The sequence below is a fragment of the Podarcis gaigeae genome (genome assembly GCF_964106915.1).
Source record: "Podarcis gaigeae genome assembly, chromosome: 1".
Taxonomy (NCBI): Eukaryota; Metazoa; Chordata; class Lepidosauria; order Squamata; family Lacertidae; genus Podarcis; species Podarcis gaigeae.
Genome location: NC_139678.1, coordinates 74328905 through 74351740, shown reverse-complemented (window position 1 = coordinate 74351740; position 22836 = coordinate 74328905). Strand labels below are relative to the sequence as shown.

At 42.8% G+C, this 22836-nt stretch overlaps 2 protein-coding genes across 5 annotated transcripts in view; one reads left to right on the top strand and one right to left on the bottom strand.

The window, feature by feature from the left end:
- Positions 1–20037, top strand: part of TSPAN32 (tetraspanin 32) — a 33885-nt gene extending 13848 nt beyond the window's left edge. For 3 of the 4 annotated variants that reach the window (XM_083723610.1, XM_083723609.1, XM_083723608.1), the window contains exons 6-8: positions 12957–13058; positions 16684–16773; positions 17602–18404. In XM_083723610.1, coding sequence (XP_083579736.1) covers positions 12957–13058; positions 16684–16773; positions 17602–17829 — 420 coding nt within the window. In that variant the 3' untranslated portion in view covers positions 17830–18404. Of the gene's footprint in view, positions 1–12956; positions 13059–16683; positions 16774–17601; positions 18405–18850 lie in introns of those variants that run through there. The other variant, XM_083723611.1, reaches the window with a different exon arrangement.
- TH (tyrosine hydroxylase) overlaps positions 1–22836 on the bottom strand; it is a 532003-nt gene that overhangs the window by 152101 nt on the left and 357066 nt on the right. The gene's annotated exons all lie outside the window — the stretch shown is intronic.

Sequence of the window (22836 nt, the reverse complement as noted above, 5' to 3'; positions counted from 1 at the left end):
TTACCTTTCCCGCCCTGGCCACAGTGATCCATGCGACGGTCATCTCCAGGCTTGACTACTGTAATTCGCTCTATGCGGGGCTGCCCTTGAAGCTGTCCCAGAAACTCCAGCGGGTACAGAATGCTGCAGCGAGGCTCCTCACGGGGTCTCTGCCATGGGAGCATATTCACCCAGTGCTTTTCAAGCTGCACTGGCTCCCGGTGGAGTACAGGGTCAGATTTAAGGTGCTGCTTTTGACCTTTAAAGCCCTTCACGGCCTAGGACCCTCGTACCTACGGGACCGCCTCTCCTGGTATGCCCCACGGAGAGCCTCAAGGTCCATAAATAATAACACCCTAGTGGTCCCAGGCCCTAAAGAAGTTAGATTGGCTTCAACCAGAGCCAGGGCCTTTTCAACTCTGGCTCCGGCCTGGTGGAACGCTCTGCCTCATGAGACCAGGGCCCTGCAGGATCTGATTTCTTTCCGCAGGGCCTGTAAGACAGAGTTGTTCCGCCTGGCCTTTGGCTTGGAGCCAATTTGATTCCCTCCCTCCCTCTCTCTCTCTCTCTCTTTTTTCCTCCTCTTTCTTTCTTTTCCTTCTCCTGCGATGAGGCTACATTTTAATATTTTAATGTTCCATTATTTTAATGTTGTATTTTATTTTTGTTTTTAAGTTGTAATCATTCATCTTGTTTTTATTATTGCTTGTAAGCCGCTCTGAGCCCGGCCTTGGCTGGGGAGGACGGGGTATAAATAAAAAAATATTATTATTATTATTATTATTATTATTATTATTATTATTATTATTATAAATAGTTCAGAAAGAAATGGTTCACAAATGAGTGGTTCACAATCACCTTTCTGGTTCAGTTCTAAAATAGGATTGGTGGCGATACTAAAATAGATCTCCATCTCTAGATCCATGTTCCTTGCCACAATTGGCAGCCGAAAGCATGACAGATCTAGTATTACTCATGCATTTTATGTGTTGCTAAGTAGCAAGCTGCACTTTAGAGATAAGGCTGTGGCCAGCTGTGTGGTTGACAAGAGTTATCAGGATAAATACAAGGTGTAAAGAAGCTATGTCCATGTGTTCATAGCAGAAGACAAGATCCCACAAAGCTCTGCTTGTATGCTGTCATTGCCTGTAAATGCTTACAAATAAACGAAAACTGGCCTAGAATTATAATGCTGTTGCAGGAATATATAAACACAGGCTCTGCATGCAGGAAAAATATGTGCCATGGTATGTTGACACAATGCCAAGCCACTTGGAGAGACCATCCACAGCTTCAGCAGCATGGCTCTATTAAGATGCTGATGGCATGTACCCATCTCCACTTCTGCATGGTAACAAGAAATTGGCTGAGGGGTATTAAAAACAAACAAACATTGAAACTGAATTTTTAAAAAGGTTGTTTGATATTAGAGGGTATGTGCGCCATTTTGGAAAGTGGGCTGGGGAACTGGACGTTGCATTCGGTCAGCAAACAGTACATGAGGCAAAAAGCTGGGCAAATGCGGAGACCCCAAACATATGAAAAGCAGGTTCCACTAAAAGAGAGAGTTGCTTAAAATGCTTGGATTCTTCACTCAGAACTAGGGCAAGAGGACTTGTAGGGGAAAGCAGCCAGTGGAAGGAGCACTCTCCTAGAAATAGGCTAATCAGGTGAACAAATCAACTAACTATCAGGAATCACCTGCATCTTCCATCAGACAACAATGAGGCCCTTCTCCTTTCAAATGCTTGATCAAAAGTATGATCCTTTGACCGCCCAAAATAGGTGTGTCCACTTCTTAATGCGCTGGGATCTCTGATGGACTGTCTGACATCGTGCTGTGATTAATCCCTGGCGAGTCTACAGAAGCTTCTGAAATACTGTAATGAATGAGATATTGCCTTCAGAGCTGTTGTGCTCGATTCTAGTGGCAGTCCAGATGGAAAGCACATGGGATTGCTGAATATTAGAACAACAAGCAAACAGATGATCTGGCATCCCAGCTAATAATCCATCTCTCACTGACAGCTGCTAATATGGAGAGTTTTTTGTAATCCATTGCTTGAGTATCTAATAGTGGCTGTTTTGGCCTATACAAGCAGTGTTCTGCCACAAGGGAATTAATTATCAGAAAGCACTCTAACTTAATAGATTATGAAGCGCTCCATTTATCTAGGGATAAGAAAGTTACGCCTTAAATCCAACTGCATTCAATAATGCTGTTCCTCAGTCGGTGATAGCTAAGGTCAGTGGATTCACCTTATATATTCCACTCCTATACAGGTACAGGTGGGTCGAATGGAACAATTACATTTGTGGGTGGTGGTTTATGCTTGGCTTTATCTTTAGAATTTTTGGGTAACTTTTGTGTTTCTTTGTCTTTCAAGCCAGTGGTTCTCAAACTTGGGGGTAGATTATAGTTTGCAGAGTGAGAGCAATGTTTTCCAGGAGGCAGCAGGCAGAGCTAGATACACTTTCCTCCCAACTTGCAGTCATTAAAACTGTTACATTTACTACTGAAGCTTCAGAGAAGGGTGGGACATATGGGAGCTTTTGTTCACAGCACCTCCTCCCTCTTCTGCATACTTCCCTGAGAGGCTGGTTTTAGGAGGGTCTCAGATATCCTCTTCTGATGCCCATGTCGAACTACTGCCCCTGCCCCTAAATTGCATACATAAACAGACTGCATGTACACAGTTTCAGTGCATTCACCTGCTGAAGGGATGGTTTTTGGGATCAGGTAGTAGGGCAGGTCTAGCAGCAGCAGTCAGCCACTGGGAGTGAGGAGGGTGCTCACCGGCCTGACTTGGCCATGCCGCCATTCGCCACTCTCCCTGCCAGGCCCCCAGATGCATTTTAATGGTGGACAGCAGTGACAACAGAAGGCAAATCCATTTCCCATCTGCAGCGGCTGCTTGCCATTTCCAGTTGCCCAAAATGTAATGCCCCGATTGATAGATCTATGAAATTTATTTGTTTCCTAGCTCTGTACACTGGGTGGTGGTGGTGCTGGGGGTTCTCCACAGGCCATAACACACACTGGCCCTGGAATGTGGTGTTCTCTCTCTCTCTCCTCTCTGTCTTTCTGTCTGTCTATCTGACACTCTGGCACTCCATCTCTGTAGGCTGCTTGAAATTAGGGATGCATTAAATTAGGCTAAGGGGATGCAGAGGACATGCAGAAGACACACCACAGCTTCCCACATGCTGCAGGTTAGCATGGGCAAGTACATCTATTTTGGTTTCAGTCTCTCATTCTTCCAGTCTTAAATTTAGTTCTTCACATTTCCACATCCATTTGCATTTTTAAAATAATAATAAAAAAACCACGTGAAAATTTACTAGCATTTTAGTGTGAATTTCCCTTAATTCCCCAATATAATGCATTTTTTATGTTATTTCCACTAACATATGCATTTTATTGCACATTTTTAATGCACACTTTACCCTAGTATATGCAATTTTGTACACTTCATTTGGCCAAAAGCTGCAGGGAAGTACAGATTTCAAAGAATGACTAACCACTAAGTTTTACCACATTCCCTGTTTTTTCCCCTAAATTCTTTCTGCCTTTCAAATATGTTTGGCACTTCATTTATTGTGCCTTCCAATCCAAGCTACTTCAAATGGCATTGGAAAGCATTCTCCTAACTCTTTACAGTTGCATTAGAAAGGAGGTATCCCTGAATGTGTCTCTTAAGATTATTTAATGCTTTTCAGACACATTCCTGAGAGGGAAGACAATAGATCCCTTTCTCTTCCTGACGTTCCACTCTGATAACTGCTGAGCAGCCTGAACTGGGAACATCTTGCTAGCTTTTACAGCCTTTACCCCCCATGGGATCAGAAAGACCCATTTTGGTTTGAAATGATAGCCAAATATCTCAAGCCAGTATTGAAGAGAACTAAAAGGGTAGGTGGAATTGACTGCCTATTAATGGAAAATAAAACTCTACCGAGGCTTTCATAAATTTTAAAGAAAGCAATAGGGCCAGCCTGTTACTGTGGAAAAAGAAAGGCAGCTCTTTTAAGAGGAGCACAGAGCCTTTTTTCCAGGAGAGGCATAAAATACCACATTTTTCCAGGAGAGGCATAAACGACTACATCACAAGAGACTAGGGCCCTGCGGGACTTGACATCTTTCCGCAGGGCCTGCAAGGCCTTTGGCCAGGGCACAGCCTGACTCCCTCCTTTGGCAATCTTCACAGAACTCTAGCCCAACGGTTGCCATTAATTTGATTTGAATTAATTTTATAATGAAATAATTTTAGAATGTTGTATTATTTTATTGTTGTTAGCCGCCCTGAGCCCGGCTTCTGCTGGGGAGGGCAGGATATACATAACAATTATTATTATTATTATTATTATTATTATTATTATTATTATTATTATTATATCTCTCTTAAATTCAAAAGAATTTGGACAAGGCCCTTAAAGCATTTTTGCACAGCCTAATCCTTCACCTCATTTTAGGGAACTCAAAGATCTCCAAGTATACACTATCCATAGAATCGCCCCAGCAACATGCTTATCAAAGAACTCAAAACTTGGTAAGCAGGACTTTGCAGAAGCCATGCTGATTCTTCCAGACAACACTTAGGATTGTCCAGGTCTGCATCCTTCCTAGATGGTTCATTATCTAGAAATGTTGTCTCTCTGCAGTGGTGGCTGGTGCCCATTGGGACTGGTGGAGAGGAAGGCAGAGAGGCCAATACTTGGTGGAGCCAGAGCCAATGACAAGGCAGAGCCAACTAATTCTGATTTTATCTCCATCCTTCTCCCTACTAATGGTGGCAATGAAACTAGGTCAGGAAGAAGCTGGCAGCAGTGTGTGTGTGTGTGTGTATGTGCTGGCTGATTTCAGACCAAGTTTGATGGGGCAGCTCCCCATTTGCTTTGATAGACCATCCTCCACTGTCTCTTTGTAATAAGCCAAGCATGCATGCACTCAGTTAATGTGTGGGTAGTTGGTTGCCCATTATTGTAACACTTTTTCCATTGTCTGCCCCCCTAACCTCTTTTCTGTTTCAAGATCACCCTTGCCATTTTGGCCAGGTGAGTAATATGTCTAAAGTACTAAATTAGTTTTTAGCTCTGGTTATTCCACACAAAAGGTTTTGCAGAGGAGTTTACTCCTCTCAGGATTTCTATTTGATAGGCCTCTATTCGATTAGACCTTTTTTTTTTTTTTTTTACATACAGAGCTATTCAACCCCCCAATATGCCCTTTCCTGTCATTTCCATAGGTATCTTGGGAAAGTTGTGTCCCAGCGATTTTCTTCATTAGACTAGTTTATACCTTTCTTAATTTGTGATGCACATTTTATCTGCATCACCTCTCATAGTGATGTTAAATATCATCCTCTTATATTAAGAACGATGTTGTGGTCAGAGGATCCACTCAGTCTGGGTCTTTTCCTCTGAATAAGGTCAATACAATGGCTTTTGTTATGACATTATTACCATGGAGCAGCAAAATGCTTCTGCTGCCTCTCATTATACCTTTCCCAACTATAGCTTATTGGTGATTAAGAAAACCTTGTGTCTTTTTTTTTTAATGGTTTGCCTTCTCCTAAAGCTAGATGTCATAAACAACATTTTGTCCACTACATGCAATTTATAAACAAGCATTTTTTTATGACAGTTGAACCTTTATAAAGCAATCAGCTGGCAATACCAGCTTTGGCTGGGCTGAACATTATATTTAATAAATATGTGGAGAAGCGTACGGAGAACAAAATTGGTTTTAGTCATATATATATATATATATATATATATATGCTTTCGTAGATTTTCACGGGTACAGGAATGCAGGTTTTGGTGTCCTCGGGTGTCTTCCCGTGTAAAATTACTTTTACACGGGAAGACACCCGAGGACACCAAAACCTGCATATATATGCTTTCGTAGATTTTCACGGGTACAGCCGAAAGCACCAGCCTGAAGATGACGAGTGAGACCTCGTCGAAACGTCGCCTAGACACCCCAACTTTTACACGGGAAGACACCCGAGGACACCAAAACCTGCATATATATATATATATATATATATATATATTACACTGATTTTTCTTCATTGAATTAGACCAGCTATCAATGTGGAAATAACCATATAAATCATTACAAAAATACAAGACAGACCACAAACCAAGCAACACCACATCCCTATAGCTCTGGTGAATACGATTCATTATTCCAATTCTCATTATGGCCTGTCACATATGACAATAGTTGGTGGTGACCTTATTTAACAATTGGGGTTTAACAGGGTAAAAGAGGATGAGTTCAGTGCACTTCCACTGAACACTCTTATTTTCTCTCTTGGCCTTCCATCCATGGCTTCTCTTCTGTATATCATCCCAGCAGCCTAATTAGATTGTGAGCTCTGTAGACAAGGGAATTAGTGCGTGCGCATATATCATATGGTCTGTAATATGTCATGAACCCATACACTGTCACTTTTGAAAATAAAAACAAGAGGGGAAAGGCAACAGTCAAACGTAAACTATAACATGAATGTCCTTGCACAATAGATTATTTTATTAGGACTTAGAATAGAAAGTTGGCAATTTATTGCAATGCCATCAAAATTTTCACGTAATTTATGTTATGTTTAAAATACTTAAATCATATGCAAGAAGTGGGAAAGCAGTGGTCCAGTGCACTAAGAAAAATCCTCCACAAGCAGGAAGCTGATGTTTCTGCTTTAGGAATTGTTTTAAAAGAAGGAGAAATGTGAGTAGTGCACATTTAATAATAAATGGCGTAGCCCAAATGGTGTGGTGTAGTGGTTAGCATGTCAGACTAGGACTTGGGAGAGCATGATTCGAATCCCCACTCAGCCATGAAGCTCACTGGGTGACCTTGGGCCATTCGCTCTCTGCCTAACCTACCTCACGGGGTTGTGAGAATCAAATCAGTGGTGGACTTTGGGATCTCAAACTTCAGTAGCGCTCTGTGTGATGCTAAAATTCAGTGCCCGCCACACCTATCACACTCCATTCTGCATCATTGTTGCAGCGCCCCCTGTGGTTCCAGCACCCAGTGTGGCCAAACGGCACCTCTGATCAAATGAGAAGCGAGAGAACCATGTAATAATTATTATTATTTATTATTTATACCTTGCCCATCTGGCTGGGCTTCCCCAGCCACTTTGTGCTCCATGGAGGAAAGATGGGATATAAATGTAATGATGAATGCATGAATGAACAAGCCACATGTAGTTGAAAGCAACTGAAGTGAAGGGAGGTTTTTTTCCATTTTCCCCATATAGTTCTAGCCAGTGTTTGCTTTAATTTATACACAGCTCATTTGGTTAGCTTAGATATTAATCACTTGTGGTGTAGAACAGCAGGTTCCATTGGCAAAGCAGGAGCAAAGAATTGTTTATAAAGTACCGTAGCTTCCTCTTCAACCCAAACATACATTTACTTCAAGGTAATTTTTCTTCTTGATTTCAGGGCCACATTAAACATTCCTGCTAAAGACAAGTCAACCCTTTTCTTCTGTAACTTTTGAGGGACATTTACATTATCAATCAGAAAACAGGCGCCTAGTGGAAGCGTACAATCCCCAACCAATCACAATTCCTGGATGTCTGCTTATTGTGTGTTTTCCAGCCTGAAAATTCCCTTCAAAGGATGCAGGAAAAATATGGCACATCCCTAAGGAAACACAAGGAGAATCTATAGGCTTCTGAGCGATACGGCGATTTCTGCAATGCATAGGCTTCCTCTTTCTTCCTCATTTTTATAAAAATGTGATGAACAAGGCCTATTAAAATGCATCAAGGTTTTGACTCTTTCATATAACATCTGAGGTGGCTCTCAGACTTTCAAAAGAAAACACTCTAGTTGCATAGAACTCAGAAAATGTACAGCTCTGATCTATGCACAGCTTTGGAGGAAGGAAGAAATACAAGAGCTATGAATCAATAAATTAGTGATACCCCCTGGCAGCAGTGGGCCATCTCCAGCCCATGAACCTAATGAGGCCATTTCCCCCAAGCCACAGGCACCTTCCCTATACCTGTCAGGTGTCAGACAGGTAAATAAGCTGCTCCCTACCTACAGTGTGATTTGCAGGCACTGACGATCAGCTGGTTGTCAGTTCTTTCAAAGCCCTGTGACTTTCTCAGACTGGCTTGATTTCTAACTGCTTAGCAGGCAAAGGAAAATGTGGTGGTGATGTCAGGTGATAGGTTGATGGGTGGCAGCCATCTGTCAAAATGGCCTGTGGAGGTTGAGTGACCTTAAGATCTCCCTGTAAAATACACCCTACCCCTGCCTTAAGGGGGAAAGCTGCATTCTGGGTGCTTCAGTCTATGCTACGAAAGGGACTCTTGGTTTATTTTGAAGGGAGGAACCTGAGGCTGCATATGACCCACAGCTAATCTCATGCAGGTGTGGGACCTCAGAGGGACAGAAGGAAGGTGTAAAAAAAACAGAGAGGCAACTTATGGAGCGATGGAGGCAGTAGTAGGGGAAAACACTCTGCAAACAATAAGTTTAGACCTTTGGCAACAGTGATCTGTTCCTCCTCTGGCAGCCCACCAAGTGGGGAGGGAGAGGGAAAAGGGGATGGCAGAAAGAGAGAGGGAAAATGGAATGGTTGCTCTCACTTTTGGCTCTGGGCTTCTTGCAGGCCTGAACATTTACTCCTGAGTGAATGCACTCTTGACAGAAAAAGAGCTCTCCACACCTAGTTTATTACCCTTGGCCACCACAGTCAAACAGTAGCAATACATGCATTCTTTAATTTTTCTGAGAGTGGTGCCACACACAAAATAATTCTGTGTTCAAACAAGTCAGGAGAATTACTTGCACATATTGTAATGGCCTCTGGACCAGACTCTTTTGGGACCTCTCTTCACATGTGCTGCACTGTTGTTGGAGAGCTTCCCACCAAGTAGCCAGGCCAATCAAGATGGAAGTCATAATGCGTTCCAAACAACCCTTGTTCCAACATGTCTCCCGGCTTTGTCTTAGCAGAATTTCCATGCAGTACAGTTTATGCTGTTATTGTTTTCCTTGCGATTCTATTAAAAATTCAAGGTAATAGTCAAAATCAATTGAAAAGCAGAAACATATTAAAAACATAAAACAAGACAATGTGTATAAAAATAGGCAATAAAAATCAGCAACTCTGCAATCCTCCATTCAACAAAACCTTGTTGTTTAATTGTCTTTGTCGTGTTCAACTCTCTCTGACCCCATGACTCACTGGATGTAATAAACATGGCTAGGTTAGACCCATTGGTTTTGATGGGTCTGCTTTGAGTAAAACTTAGTTGAATACCATCCAAGATATTTGGTTCATAATTGAACCAAAATTGAGCAACAAGGTGCCTTGGGTGGACTACCTGCAGAGGGAGAGATGTTTGGCTCGTGCCAGGGATATTGTAGGCCCTCTCTTCAGTTTTCTGGCTACCCTACAACTGAAAATGGCTAAATGTGGAGTAAAATAATAATAATCTGTTTTAGGTTCATTTGGTTTTTGGTTTCGTGGAATGGTTTTTAATGAGTAGTTGCTCATGTATCAGGAGAAGAATCAATGTTTCTGGAGAAGTACCAGCTTCTGCAAAGAGAAGCCCTACATCACTCATACACCTTTTCTAGGATTCTTTGAGCATGTCAATAAACATGTAGCTGGGGGTCATCTGGATATACATGAACCTCTAGAAAGCTGTCAACAGTCCTTCACCAAAGGCTTCTGAGGAACTACCTGTTTTCAATAGAATATCCTGAATATGTCTCCATCGTGTCATTGCAACCTCGATAACTGTCATGGAAGGAGAGGGGAAATCTGGTGAATATTATGGCTGAGGGAGAGGGGAGAGAACCTCCCTCCCAAACGCATACTCTTTTCTTAACTCTGAACGCCCTGAGAAGCAGCTATTATCTGTGAAGGGTAAAATAGTTGAGCATAATTTTTGTACCCTCCACATTTTCCTATCTCACAACTAACAGTGGCTTCAGGCAGAAGATTGAGGGTGAGGAATCAGTGATGGTGCAAAGGGTTCGCTCCCAACTCCCTATCTCAAGGCCCCAACTGATCTGCAGACATAGCACTAGATCACGTACTAGGAACAGTTCTAGAGGCAGCCATTTTTATTGCAGCTGGTTTTTGTTTTTTGCCTCATTATCCATCTGACTTTTTTGTGTTTCTAACAATGCCTGCTGTGCTACTGATTATATTGCCTATAACCTCATGTTTCGCCCTGGGAAGATTATAGGTACACCACATGTCAGGACCGACAGATCAGTTGGTGGGAATGCAGTTGTCAGCTGTTTGCCCACGCAGTTGTGGGAAGCAACACACATGCTGAGGAAATTCTGCTTTACTCCACCATCGCCATTATGAAGCCACTTCTACAAAAAGACAGGCTGGCAACAAAATGGCTCCCCACATCCTATTTTTATTCCCCTTTGGCTCATTTTGAAACCCTTTAATGTGAATAAGCATGGGGGATAAATTCAAGTTCACTTTACATTTAAAGGTGAACTTGCTTAAGCCATACTTTCTGTGAGAATATGAGAACCAAAAGACAGCTACGCTTCAAAATTCGCATTTCTCTGAATTTTGCAGTGCAGTTCTCAAGCCATGTTATGTGTACAAAAATGCATGTACTGAGGTAAAGTGTAAAAGAACATACAAAATGCACTATGTCTGGAGAAATTGCTTTGCAAAAATGGCGGAATTGCATAGGCATATGGATATATGACGAAGAATTTGCACCAGATGGCTGGTGAATGTTTGTAAAGACTTCTTTCTTAAAATGCAAACTGATGGGGAAATGTGAAGAGCTGAACTTATGAATGGAAAAAATAGAAACTGAGAGAAACAAAAATTCACACATTTGCCCATCCCTAAACATGGCACATGAAAACCAATACTAGAATGAATTTTTAGTACATTCCTAACCTTATAATTCTATGTGTTGAATCTATGGAGTGCAATAAATATGTAGTATGCTTTTTCAATCTGATTTTCTAAATCAGAGATCCTTAATGCCTGGATAAGAAATCCAGGGTCGGGGTTGAGGTAAGAAAGCAGCTGAAATTAGGAGAAACCTTTCGTGTGGTTTCAGTGGATGTCTTACCTAACACTCTGATTGCTTCCCTCAATTCTGTTCCCTGCATTATTGAGTTTTCTGTTCTGAAAAGCTACAATTTGCCTTGAGGCCTGCACAGATCAATAGGAAAGAAAAAGGAAGGGTAAAGGAATAAAAGAAATGGAATCCACCCAACTCCCTGATAAAGCCAAGATCAATTGTCTTTCTCTGATTGCTACACAATGATTCAAATTTCCCAGAAACTCCAGTACTTTACATTCTTCTGAAAACATTTGATTCACTACTTAATGGGGATGAAAACAGAGGATCATTGGCCATCATTGACCTGGTTGTATATTACATCCCAACAAGTGGTGATATTAGGTAAAAAGGTAAAGGGACCCGTGACCATTAGGTCCAGTCGTGGCCGACTCTGGGGTTGCGGTGCTCATCTTGCTTTATTGGCCGAGGGAGCTGGCGTACAGCTTCCGGGTCATGTGGCTAGCATGACCAAGCCACTTCTGGCAAACCAGAGCAGCACACGGAAATGCCGTTTACCTTCCCGCCGGAGTGGTACCTATTTACCTACTTGCACTTTGACATGCTTTCAAACTGCTAGGTTGGCAGGAGCAGGGACCAAGCAACAGCAGCTCACTCCATCGCGGAGATTCGAACCACCGACCTTCTGATCGGCAAGCCCTAGGCTCTGTGGTTTAACCCACAGCGCCACCCGCGTCCCTGGTGAGAATATTACCACTCCCCTAAATACTATATCTAGTTGAATGTGTGGTGAATTTATTTTTGCCACTTGGCATGACAATACAGAAGGTGGGCTTAGCAAACAGGAACATGGGAAGTGTCTTCTCTGGCAAAGGCATAATCCCCATAATCAAACAGTAATCTCCAGGCACTTGGCTTACTTCTTGGAGACATTAAGACTCTAAATTTCAGAAGAACAAGCAATGTCTGTTCTGCATAATGGTGAGAATCCATTTATGCTTCCCACTGAGTTTGTGGTGATAACCGAAGCTTTAACCATTACTGAAATATGTTTGGAGGTTCCTGTGAGTTCCCTGTTTTAGCAAAGCCAAATTAATTCCTGCTCTTCTCATTTCTGAATCAATCTTGTAAATTTATGTACTTGGGCGCATATTCGTTTTGCACTGGTAGATTGTCATTCATGCGTTGAATTCTAAATCGGCAGTGTACCATTGGCACATTTGTTCAGGGTGGTATCATTAGGCTGTGAAACATTTTAAACAAACAAATAAATCTGTAAATATTCATTGCAGTGTTTTCATCCAGTTTCAAGAGCAGGGCTGCTTGCACTTTGAACTAAATGCATTGCAGTTCTATACCTAGTTAACCCAAACACTATCCAAAGAAAACTGAATTATGCATCATTATTATTCTGAAAATTGAGCAAGTTTGCATAATTGAACAGTTTTCTCTGACTTGGTTGCATAATGTGCTCAGGACTGTTAGGCAGCCCTGTTTAGGGAAGTTTTTAGTGACTGATGTTTTGAATGTATTTTTACTCTTTTGTTGGAAGCTGCCCAGAGTGGCTGGGGAAGCCCAGCCAGATGGGCGGGGTATAAATAAATAAATAAATAAATAAATAAATAAATATTATCATCATCATCATGATTTCTGAGATTTTAGCTGATTTCTGAGATTTTAGCTGGCATTGTCCACACACTTCTAAACATTTATTTCATAGCCCACAAGGACTTGAAAGTAGACTTTTTTCAAAGGGAAAACAACTCTGATTCTCAGGAAACTGAATTCTGTACCCTGTGTTATATTCTGTATTCTGCACTCGGAAACAATTATAGCAAACCCAGCACAACTGTCTGTTTATGAGATCGTTCCTTAAAGGATGGCTGACATGTAGAAATTCTTCTTATGGACATGTCTTCCCTGTAGGCTGAAGATGCCATGATGGATGTGTATGACATCGTGTATGAAGATGTGAGAAGCAACTCTTCCAACACCAGGAGACAGGAGCTACATACCATCCACAAAACGGTGATCTGCTTGCACATTTTGGTCTATACTCTAGGGGCCGTTCCACAGAAACCAGTTTCTAGGATTTAGAACCTGGTGTTCTTCACCCTCCACACCCTGCCCCCACCAGGCAGCGATGAGGGCTGGGGTGGCATGCTCCATCCTCACAGGGGGGTAGCAGCTCATGCACTCCCCACTTCGGGCCTTTGCGGACAACACTACACCCCTGACTGGAGCACAGGCTATTTAGTTCTTCCCAATGACTTGCTTGGAGAAATGGATTAGCAGTTGGCAAGACCAATGAGGGGGAAACACCCTCCCCCATTGTGGTGAGCATCAAAGGTCCTGGAGAATTGCTGAAATTTTTCCTTGGCTGCCTACGCTGATATTGTGTAAGCAATCATGACATAGCACGTTTTAACTTTGTTCTATTATGCCCCATATCTGTTTCCAAGTTTGGGATGGGGGTTCGTGCTATCTGTTAAATTCTGATCCCTCTGAAACAGTAGGTTACATAACAAACTCAAAGGCAACTAGCCTACCACTAGCAAGAATGAGGCAATAGCTTCAGGTAGCAGGTGCTGGGGGAGCAGTGGCAGTCCACTGGCGGCTGCTCCTGGAACCGTCCGTCATTTCCCTCTTTGTTTGCTAGATGGCCTATCCTGAAGCCACTAAGCTTGCCTGTTCTCTGGCACAGTGGAAGATACTATCCTATCACTAGTGTTGAAGCAAAACTCAACTGCCAATCCAGTTGACTTCTGTATATGGAATAGCGGAAGGGACGCCATCTTGTCCTTTGCTTCAAGCAGTAAAATCTCCTCACTTGGGCCTGCTCAGGACCAAACGAGATGCGACATTCATCCTACTGTCTGGTTTTGCACATCTGTTTTTCATTTAACAGATAGCCAGCATGGGAGGGAGATGCTGGACTGGAATTGTAGCTTGGGGAGAAGGAGGGCTTGGATTCTCTGGCCCAGCTGTAGTCCTGTTCGGAATCACACACATAGCCCTTGCAGCTGATATTCACAGTGGGAAGAAATCTCCCATTGGTGGAGCCAAAGGGTTAAAGCCTACCTCTCTCTAGGCCACAGTCCCAGTTTTGTGCTTCCTCCAGACCATCCCATGCCAGCTATTGGTTAAAACCATGGCCCAGCTATCTTATGCCAAACTACCCCCATCTAGTTTGGCCCTCAGCCACATTTAAAGCACATACCACCAACACCCCATGCAAATAATAAGAATGAAGGAAGGAATAAATAAATATAAAGGTGGTAACTGTAGTTGGTTGAGAGTGCTGGGAACTGCATCTCTGTGAGGGGTAATGGGGATGTGCTATAATTGTATGGTGCTACAACACTTGAATTCCTGCTCTTCCTTATACTGCTGCTTATGGAGGAGACAATGCTGCACGAATGAAAGTGCCCTGAGAAGAATAGCAGAATAAGAGAGAAGGGCATTCCATGAGCGGGTGGAACTTTGCAGCAGGGAGCAACTCGGGGAAGCCCCACCGTTCCTGGAGCAAGGAGCAAGGAACATCCAAAAAATAGCAGCTTTGTGGATGAGTGCAGGAGAGAGAGCGGCATTGAGGGAATGTTTGTTGGAGAGGGAGAGACAGAGAGGTATGCTTCTCCTCTCCAGATAGCTGACTAAAGGAAATTCCAGATTCTTTGCACTGTGGGAGCTGTTTTTGATAAAGATCTAATTGGAGCCATAGGGGAAAATCAACACGTGCTCTTTTACTATATGGACTCCTCCTTTCTTTTTCCTACGCTAACCTTACGTTTTCCAGCGTGCAGAATTCAAACCCATATCTTGTGTTTCTAATGACGGGGTGGGGGGCGTTTAAAAAATATATGTTCCCAACAATGTCTACAAATCTACTCTTGTGTCTCTGCTACCAATTATTGGGTGAAGACTTGGGGAAGGGAGGAGTCAAGGCAGCACTGTCCTTCCTTATGCATGCCTAACTCCCGGGGGGGGGGGGGTGTACAGGACTGCAGCCCTGACCTATTCTGTAAAAAAAGAAAGGCAGCAGAAGTCGGGCTTTCCTTTCTTCCTGAGCCAAAACTGATCAGTCAGACACAATGGCTATGCTATAAAGAAACTATAAAGAACATGTTTTTGTGCCCAAGAGAGAATCATCAGGCACCTAGCCAGGGCCTTTATGTTTTTGTTTTTGTTTCTTTGTTTTGTTTTTGACCACCACAGTTTTTGCTGTGGCCAAATGCCATGCAAGTCAAGGTTCAGGTACCCTTAGGAGTCTTGTAGAAGAGGGAATTTCAGCACTCTGCCAGTACTATGATATCATAAGATGTGCCTTTGAAATTCCCAGAGGAACCTGAACTGGCTGCACCCTAGCAGCTGCCTAGCTGATGAAACAAGCTGTTTTTAAGACGATGGTCCTTCATGCCCGAAATAGTATATGCCATCAACGCAAAACCACTGCCAGATTAGTAAAACATTACCTTAGGTGTTTTAAGGAAAGTGTTGATATTCTCAGACACATCATACTTTGTACAGAAAATTAGGTATAAACAGGGGCACCATTTCTGAGGAACCTGGACTGGGGCAATAAAAAAAGCCACCTAGATGACCATCTTTTCACTATCCCAGAAGGTTTTGATGGGACTTCTATGGAAATCATGTGTCAACTACCACTTTATGGCTGAACCTTAAGGGAATGCTTACCTTTATTTGTTATAAAATTCATACTTTTATAATATGGATATACACAATGTGACCCAGCCAGGGATGCATGGTGTACCTGTACTTCCTAATTTGTGCCACAAAGTGGCAGGCAAGGAGGTTCCGTGAGGCTTACGTCATGCATTGCTGTGCAGTCCAGTAACATCATCACCCTGTTGCATAAGATTTATACTTCCACAAAACGCTTTAAGTATTTGCCAGGTTCAACGTCACAGAACCTGCATCAGAATTCATCTGTTTGCACAGTGCTGAATTGTGCATCATATGAACCAGGCCCGCTCCCATATTCCCACACCACTTGCAGCTATGCCTCTAAAAAAATGCACAATATTTTTGTTCCATTGTATCATTGGTTGTATTGCATGGAAAATGCAGAACGTGCCAAGAAATAAAGGAAAATACTGGTGAGGAGCGAAGGACTGAGTGGTTTGTCACTGGGAACGAAACCAGTGGCAACTTTTGAAATGCAGTATCAAACTTATAAAAGATGCAAGTGAGAAGCAAAGCAGAAGCATTTGACCACATAATATCATGAATGGAGACCATGGGTGGCAAACAGCCAAGTCCCTCCATCAACTTAAAGATTCCACTTGTGCAAGAGAACTTACTCTCCCCCCCCCCCCCGTGGGTCCACTAAATCTCTGGCACAGATTAAGAATGGGTGTGGCGCTTGCTAAGGGAGAAAAGCAGGGGAGGGGAGTTCTGTTGCACCAATGGAACAAGTTAGTCAGATACTCCCCCCATCTTTAATCCTCAGTCTGATGGCCAGCTGTTATATCAACCACTGCAGTTATAATAATGTAGGGTTTAAGGCGGAGGAGGCAGAGCCTCTGCAGTTTACCAGTAACAAACCAACAGACGACACTCAAAACTCTTCTTTAAGGGTTTTGTTTGGAAAAGAAAAGCAATGATACGAGTGGTGTTTTCCCCTTTCTTTCAGTTTCTCTGTTGTGGGAAAAAGCCACCCTTTGGAGAAGCAAGCAGGATTGAAAAAGAGATGTGCCAATCAGAAGCTGTGGGAACAGAAAAGGTAAATTATATGTGAGGCTGGGAAGCTCTGCAGTACAATCAGTTCAGGTTCTCACTCAGCTGGGGTATTAGCAAAACTGGCTTTGTCACTCTGGCACCAAGATGTTTCCTGACATCATCTGGGCTAGAAGTTAAACAAGATGATAGTTCAGGACACTTTCAGTTCTATGAAACAGTTAATAATAATAATAACAACAACAACAACTGCTGCTGCTATTGCTACTGCATCTACATTTATATCACACCTTCGCTCCAGGGAACAAAACATGCTGTATATGGCTCTCCTCCTTCACATTTTATCCTCACAACAACCCTGTGAGGTAAGGTAGGCTGAGGGTCAGCGACTGGTCCAAAGTCAGTCAAGGAGCTTCATAGCTGAGTAGAAACTTGGAGCCCTGGCTTCCCAGATTCCAATCTAACCATGAAACCACACGGGCTGGTATGAGTATTTTGAGAGGAATTATTGGAAGGCAGAGCACTAATTTTGTGAGAATGTCAGCCCTGCTGGATGATACCACTCTCCATCTGAACAGACCAAACAGTCCATCTAGTTGCCACAGTTGCCACGACAATGCCCCTGGGAAGACCACAAGCAAGACATGAAGTCCTTATCCCACTCTTGGTCTCAAGCAGCTTCTGTTTGGTGGCATGCTTCCTCCAAATCTGTGAGGAGTTGGGGAGGGAAACATGGAACCTGATCCTCTCTGAATTTTTATTCAGAAGTAAATCCCACTGTGTTTCAGTGGTGCTTACTCCCAAGTAAGTGTGCATAGGCATACAGCCTTCATTTATTATCTTGTCCTCTAAGCTATTTTCTCTCATATTTCAGGATTGCCTAGAAGAGATCCAAAATTTCCTGAAAAAACATATGACTTTTGTCTCTGTGCTGATGACCATTACAATTTTCTTCATGGTAAATATTTGTGTTCTCTGGTATCTTCCTGTTTTTCCCCTTAATCAACAGAAACAGAAGTGCAAATCTAGCTTTATGGATGGCAGCATAATTCTGCAGAAGTGGCAGCATTCTGCCTCGCAAAAAAACCCAACCCTTTTCTAATACATCTCTCCCTCCGCTTCCCTCCTTTCCTCTCTCAGAAACAGATTTCTAGTGAGTGGCATTGATTTGCAGGTGACTGGTTTGTGCCAGGAAGATGTGGTTTCAACCCCAAGGATCAGAGCTTCTGTGCTCATAAGGACTGAGTCTTCCCATACAAGTTCACTTGCCAGTTGAGTTGTAGCAAGCAGCTGTTATTGTCTGTGCCAAGTTGGCAGTAAATTTGAACAATAACAAAAGCTACTTTGATGATTACTCTGAAACTGTGGAACCACTCCCTGGAAGAAATGAAGGAAACTACCTCTCAGCTGACTTTTCTAAAGGGTTTTTTCTTCCTTGTACACCTTTTTACTAAAGACCATCTTGTTTCTTTGACTGTTACATGGTGGCTGTTATATGGTGACTTATATGGTGGCCCCATATTATTTATAGATTTGATTGTATTGCATTGTATTTTTATTGCTTTGATAGAAATCGCTTTGAACCTGTAGAAAAGCAGTAGAGAAATACAGTGGTACCTCAGATTAATAACTTAATTCGTTCTGGAGGTCCGTTCTTAACCTGAAACTGTTCTTAATCTGAGGTACCACTAGCTAGCGGGGCCTCCCGCTGCCGCCACGCCGCTGCCGTGCGATTTCTGTTCTCATCCTGAAGCAAAGTTCTTAACCTGAGGTATTATTCTGGGTTAGTGGAGTCTGTAACCTGAAGCGTATGTAACCTGAAGCATCTGTAACCCGAGGTACCACTGTACAAGGTGTCTAGTGAAGTTGTTCCCCTCAACTTCTGCAAAGGAACTTCTTCTTCTCCTCCCTCCATGGACCCCAACCCCCAAATTTGTCCTGAATTTCCCCCCAAACCTCCAGAGGTTTGGGTAGGGTGCAGAGAGAAGAGAGGGAGGGGAAGTTCTACTGCCCAAGTGGAAGTCCTTGGACAAATGTAACTATTGGACAGTACCCATTATAATTAATTTCTTTTAAACAACAAAAATGTTTTTAATTGTCTTTTATTTATTTACCTACCCTAGGTGTATGGGATGAGCTTAACTTTGTTCCTCTGGTACGCTATCCACTTTAAGAAGAGTTTGGATCGGAAGGGCAAATACACGCTGCCAAAGCAATAGGAATTTGGCTTTAGACTTCTGCACCACCAGGGGAAAAGAGCAAGACTGTTGCAGACTCTGAGAAACTGGATTTTGTGCCACGACTGTGGGTGGATGCTGGGTGGTCCTAATCAGTCCTCCCTCCAACACACACAAATGTGCCATCTCAGAACTCCCATGATGCAACCAAGACAGCTGCAGCATCTGTCAACAAAGACTGGCTAAAGTGATGATCAGGCAGCAGAAACATGAAATGCTGAGTGGAAACATGGAGGCAGGGCATAAACCGGGAACGAAGGACTTGCCCAGCCGCAAGTGTGTTTGCCAACTGAAAGCCATCATTTAGAGCCCCCAAAATAGCTAGTCAAAACAGAACAACATACCCCAGTGAAAAGTAAACTCAAGAAATGGAAATTACTTGGTTCAATAACCAGTAAGAATATTTTAAGGCTCAGGAGAGAGAGAAAACAGCAGCTTGCTTTACATTATTATTTTAAGCAGTTTTATAGCCATTTCTGAACATGAATCAGACCCTATTTGCATATTTTGTAAGCTTCCTTGGTTTGAATATGTGAAGATGCTCTAAATAGGGAAGAACCCATTTGTTTAATTCAAACACACACACGCACAGTTGTGACAGAAATGGGTGCTGTTAAGTTCTATTAGGCCTATGCTGCACCCCACCTAAATTTAGTCATGAGTAAAGCCGGAATCCTAAACACGTTCACTGAAGAGCAAGCTCCACTGAGTGCAGCATGATTTATTTCCATGATTTACAGTACTTTACTTAGTCATGATGAGTAACTTAAGTTCAGTTGTAGCCAACGGAATTTACAGCTCAGCCCAATTCCCATTAATTTCAGTACAACTTGCTCCTGGTTAACTGTGTATGGGATTGCAATGTTAATCATAACTTACTTTAGCTGGCTATGCAGTTTGGAAATGTAGATCTTAAATGGTAACCATGCAAGTTGTAATATGCTGTGCCTCCAGTTAAGATCTAGAATGAAAACAGCACAAATTAGGAATATGCTTTTATTCTTTTGATTTAATACCAAAGCCATTCCTTTTATATTACTCTGAATTCCTGTAAATAAAATGTATTTGGTTAAGTAGATGTGTTCTGTTCTCATATATCCTACCTAGCCATCAAACTGTTGTTTTGTTCTAGATACTACAATAAGTTACAGCATTTCTAAATTGCCCGAAGTGAACTGAAAATCCAAGATTGAATGTACTAGCTGGAGATCATACAGAATCATGGTTCTGCCCATTGTCAGATTTTGAAGTAGCTACTGGTATGGATAAAACCAATACTTTGTAGTGCTGTGCGATAAATTGCCATCTCGTTGAAATAACATTGTGGTAAGTGTTTCAACAAGGCAATATACAGGTGAACAAAAGGTGGAGACTTGACAGCTTCCCAGGAGGTAGCTCAGCTGAACAGATGCTTTGCAGATGCTTTGCAGACACTTTGTCTCCTTTGTTTGCTGGCTTCCTCTTCCCTCCTAACTAATAAGAAATGAAGATAGGCCCTCCCACAAACCAGCAAACTCTTTCAGCATCACAGGTATCTTTCCACTTGGAACTCAGCTGATTATGCAGAGCCTGCTAACAATACAGCAGCAAGCCCCCAGGGCTAGACCGCCAAAGATCCAGCTGCAAAGTAAACAAAGAAGGTAAACAAAAAACTGGAAAGCATCTATTTCTTCCCTCATACTCACCCCCACCAGTGAAAAAAAGAGGGGCAAGTGTTTTTATTTTTATTTTCTGGTGGTGTTTATGTTGCTGGTTCCCCCTAAATAGCTTTCCTCCATATCAAAAAGGAAGGGTTTTTTAATTTAAAGAGGACTATCTTTTTGCTTGGGGACGCAGGTAGCGCTGTGGGTTAAACCACAGAGCCTAGGACTTGCCGATCAGAAGGTCGGCGGTTCAAATCCCCGCAACGGCGTGAGCTCCTGTTGCTCGGTCCCTGCTCCTGCCAACCTAGTCATTCTAAAGCACGTCAAAGTGCAAGTAGATAAATAGGTACCGCTCCGGTGGGAAGGTAAATGGCGTTTCTGCTGCTCTGGTTCGCCAGAAGCGGCTTAGTCATGCTGGCCACATGACCCGGAAGCTGTAGGCCGGCTCCCTCAGGTAATAAAGCGAGATGAGTGCCGCAACCCCAGAGTCGGTCACGACTGGACCTAATGGTCAGGGGTCCCTTTACCTTTATCTTTTTGCTTGCTTGCCCTCCCTTTGATAAAAAGGGAAAGACTGGTAGGATGAGGGCTTTTGAGGCGCTCTTCTGTGGGGAGGGGGAATGGAGGGGAGAAGATTTAGCTGGCTGCCTTATGCTGAAATGGAAGGTTGGCTACCATGTGAGAATGATGTGTTTTTTGGTAAGCAGTGCAAGCAAATGCGTGCCTACGCACAAGCAAGCCCTACTGAATTCAATGAGGCTCACTCCCAGGAAAGTAGAAGTTTAGTTGAACTCAATGGGGTTTAAGCATGCACAGATTCCACTTAGACCTCTGAGTGGGAAAGCAGATGCAACTTGACTAGTGAATCATTTAACTACTCTTAAAATTAGTTGAAAATACATTAAATATATTATATGGAAGTTTATTCAATTTTTTTTTATTACATCTACTACTTCCTTACATTCTAAGGCCCTCCACCACCACAGGGAGCCTCATCAAGGCCTTCAGCTGCTGTGGGGAAGCACACTGCACCCTCCCCCACTGCGGAGAGGTACAGGGGAAGCATGGCACACCCTCCCACACCACAAGAAGGTGTAGTGGGGTGCTTTGCTGCCACAGGCAGGCCCAGCAGGGCCCTCTGCCATAATGAGATATCGTGATATTTAGCTGGTGATATATCATGATATTGAAAACCAGATATCGCCCAGCCCTAGTACCTGGTAGGAGCATGTTACCATTTCATTTTGCATTGACGCAGGTGTCATTTGTGCTTTTCTGTTCTGATTTAAAGCGTCACATCCAGTATATGCCGGACAGAAAAGCAATATTATTTCCCTAAAACACCGTGATTCTGATATTGTTGTTCTCAAATATGGTCTGAAGGCACACACAATGCAGGGGAGGTTAGTGTCAAGAGTACTATTCCCTGCTGACCATAGTCCTGACCCTGCACAGGCCTTCACCAACAACTTTTTACATTTTAACAAATGCATAACTTCATTAAGTCAGGAGCCATCATCTTAAGAACATATAAAGCTGCCTCATACCGATTCAAACCATTGACTCATCAGTATTGTGTATCCCAAAGGTGGGAAACTTGTGACCCTCCAAATGTTGTAGGAGTACAACTTCCATCATCCTTGGCCATTGCCCATGCTATCTGAAGCTGATGGCAGCTGGTGTCTAACAACATCCGATGGCCATAGTTTACCCTAACTGATCTTCCCAAATCTATCTGGGATCTAAGCTGGGGTGCACTGGGTACAGATACTCAACCCATGAGCTCATTCCTCACTTTGTTATGTATCAGAACAACTGAATCTCGTTTTTGTTTTAACACTCATGCAAAATATAATGGAAAAAAATGTGAGATGCTATATTCAAGGACTGCAGCTCATTTACACAAAAAGGACAGTGTATTGTGAGGAAGGAAGAAACTGTTCTATCTCCTCTGTGCCTCTTTTCAGCACTTGGTAGGACACAGTCAGGTGCTGTTCCTATAATTGCTCCCAGTAGCTGCAGTCCCTTACAAACAGTACAGAGTTAACCAGCATGGAAAAAAGTTTTAAACATAGACTAGGCCTCTGAAAGGGCCCATGCTAAGAAAACTAGCTCTTGGCTATCGTTGCTAATGTTGTTATCCCAAAGGCCAGATGGGAGGCCACGTGATTGCTGGCTGCTTCAAGGAAAATGAAATTAAAGTGCCCTTCTTTCTCTCCCTTATGTATG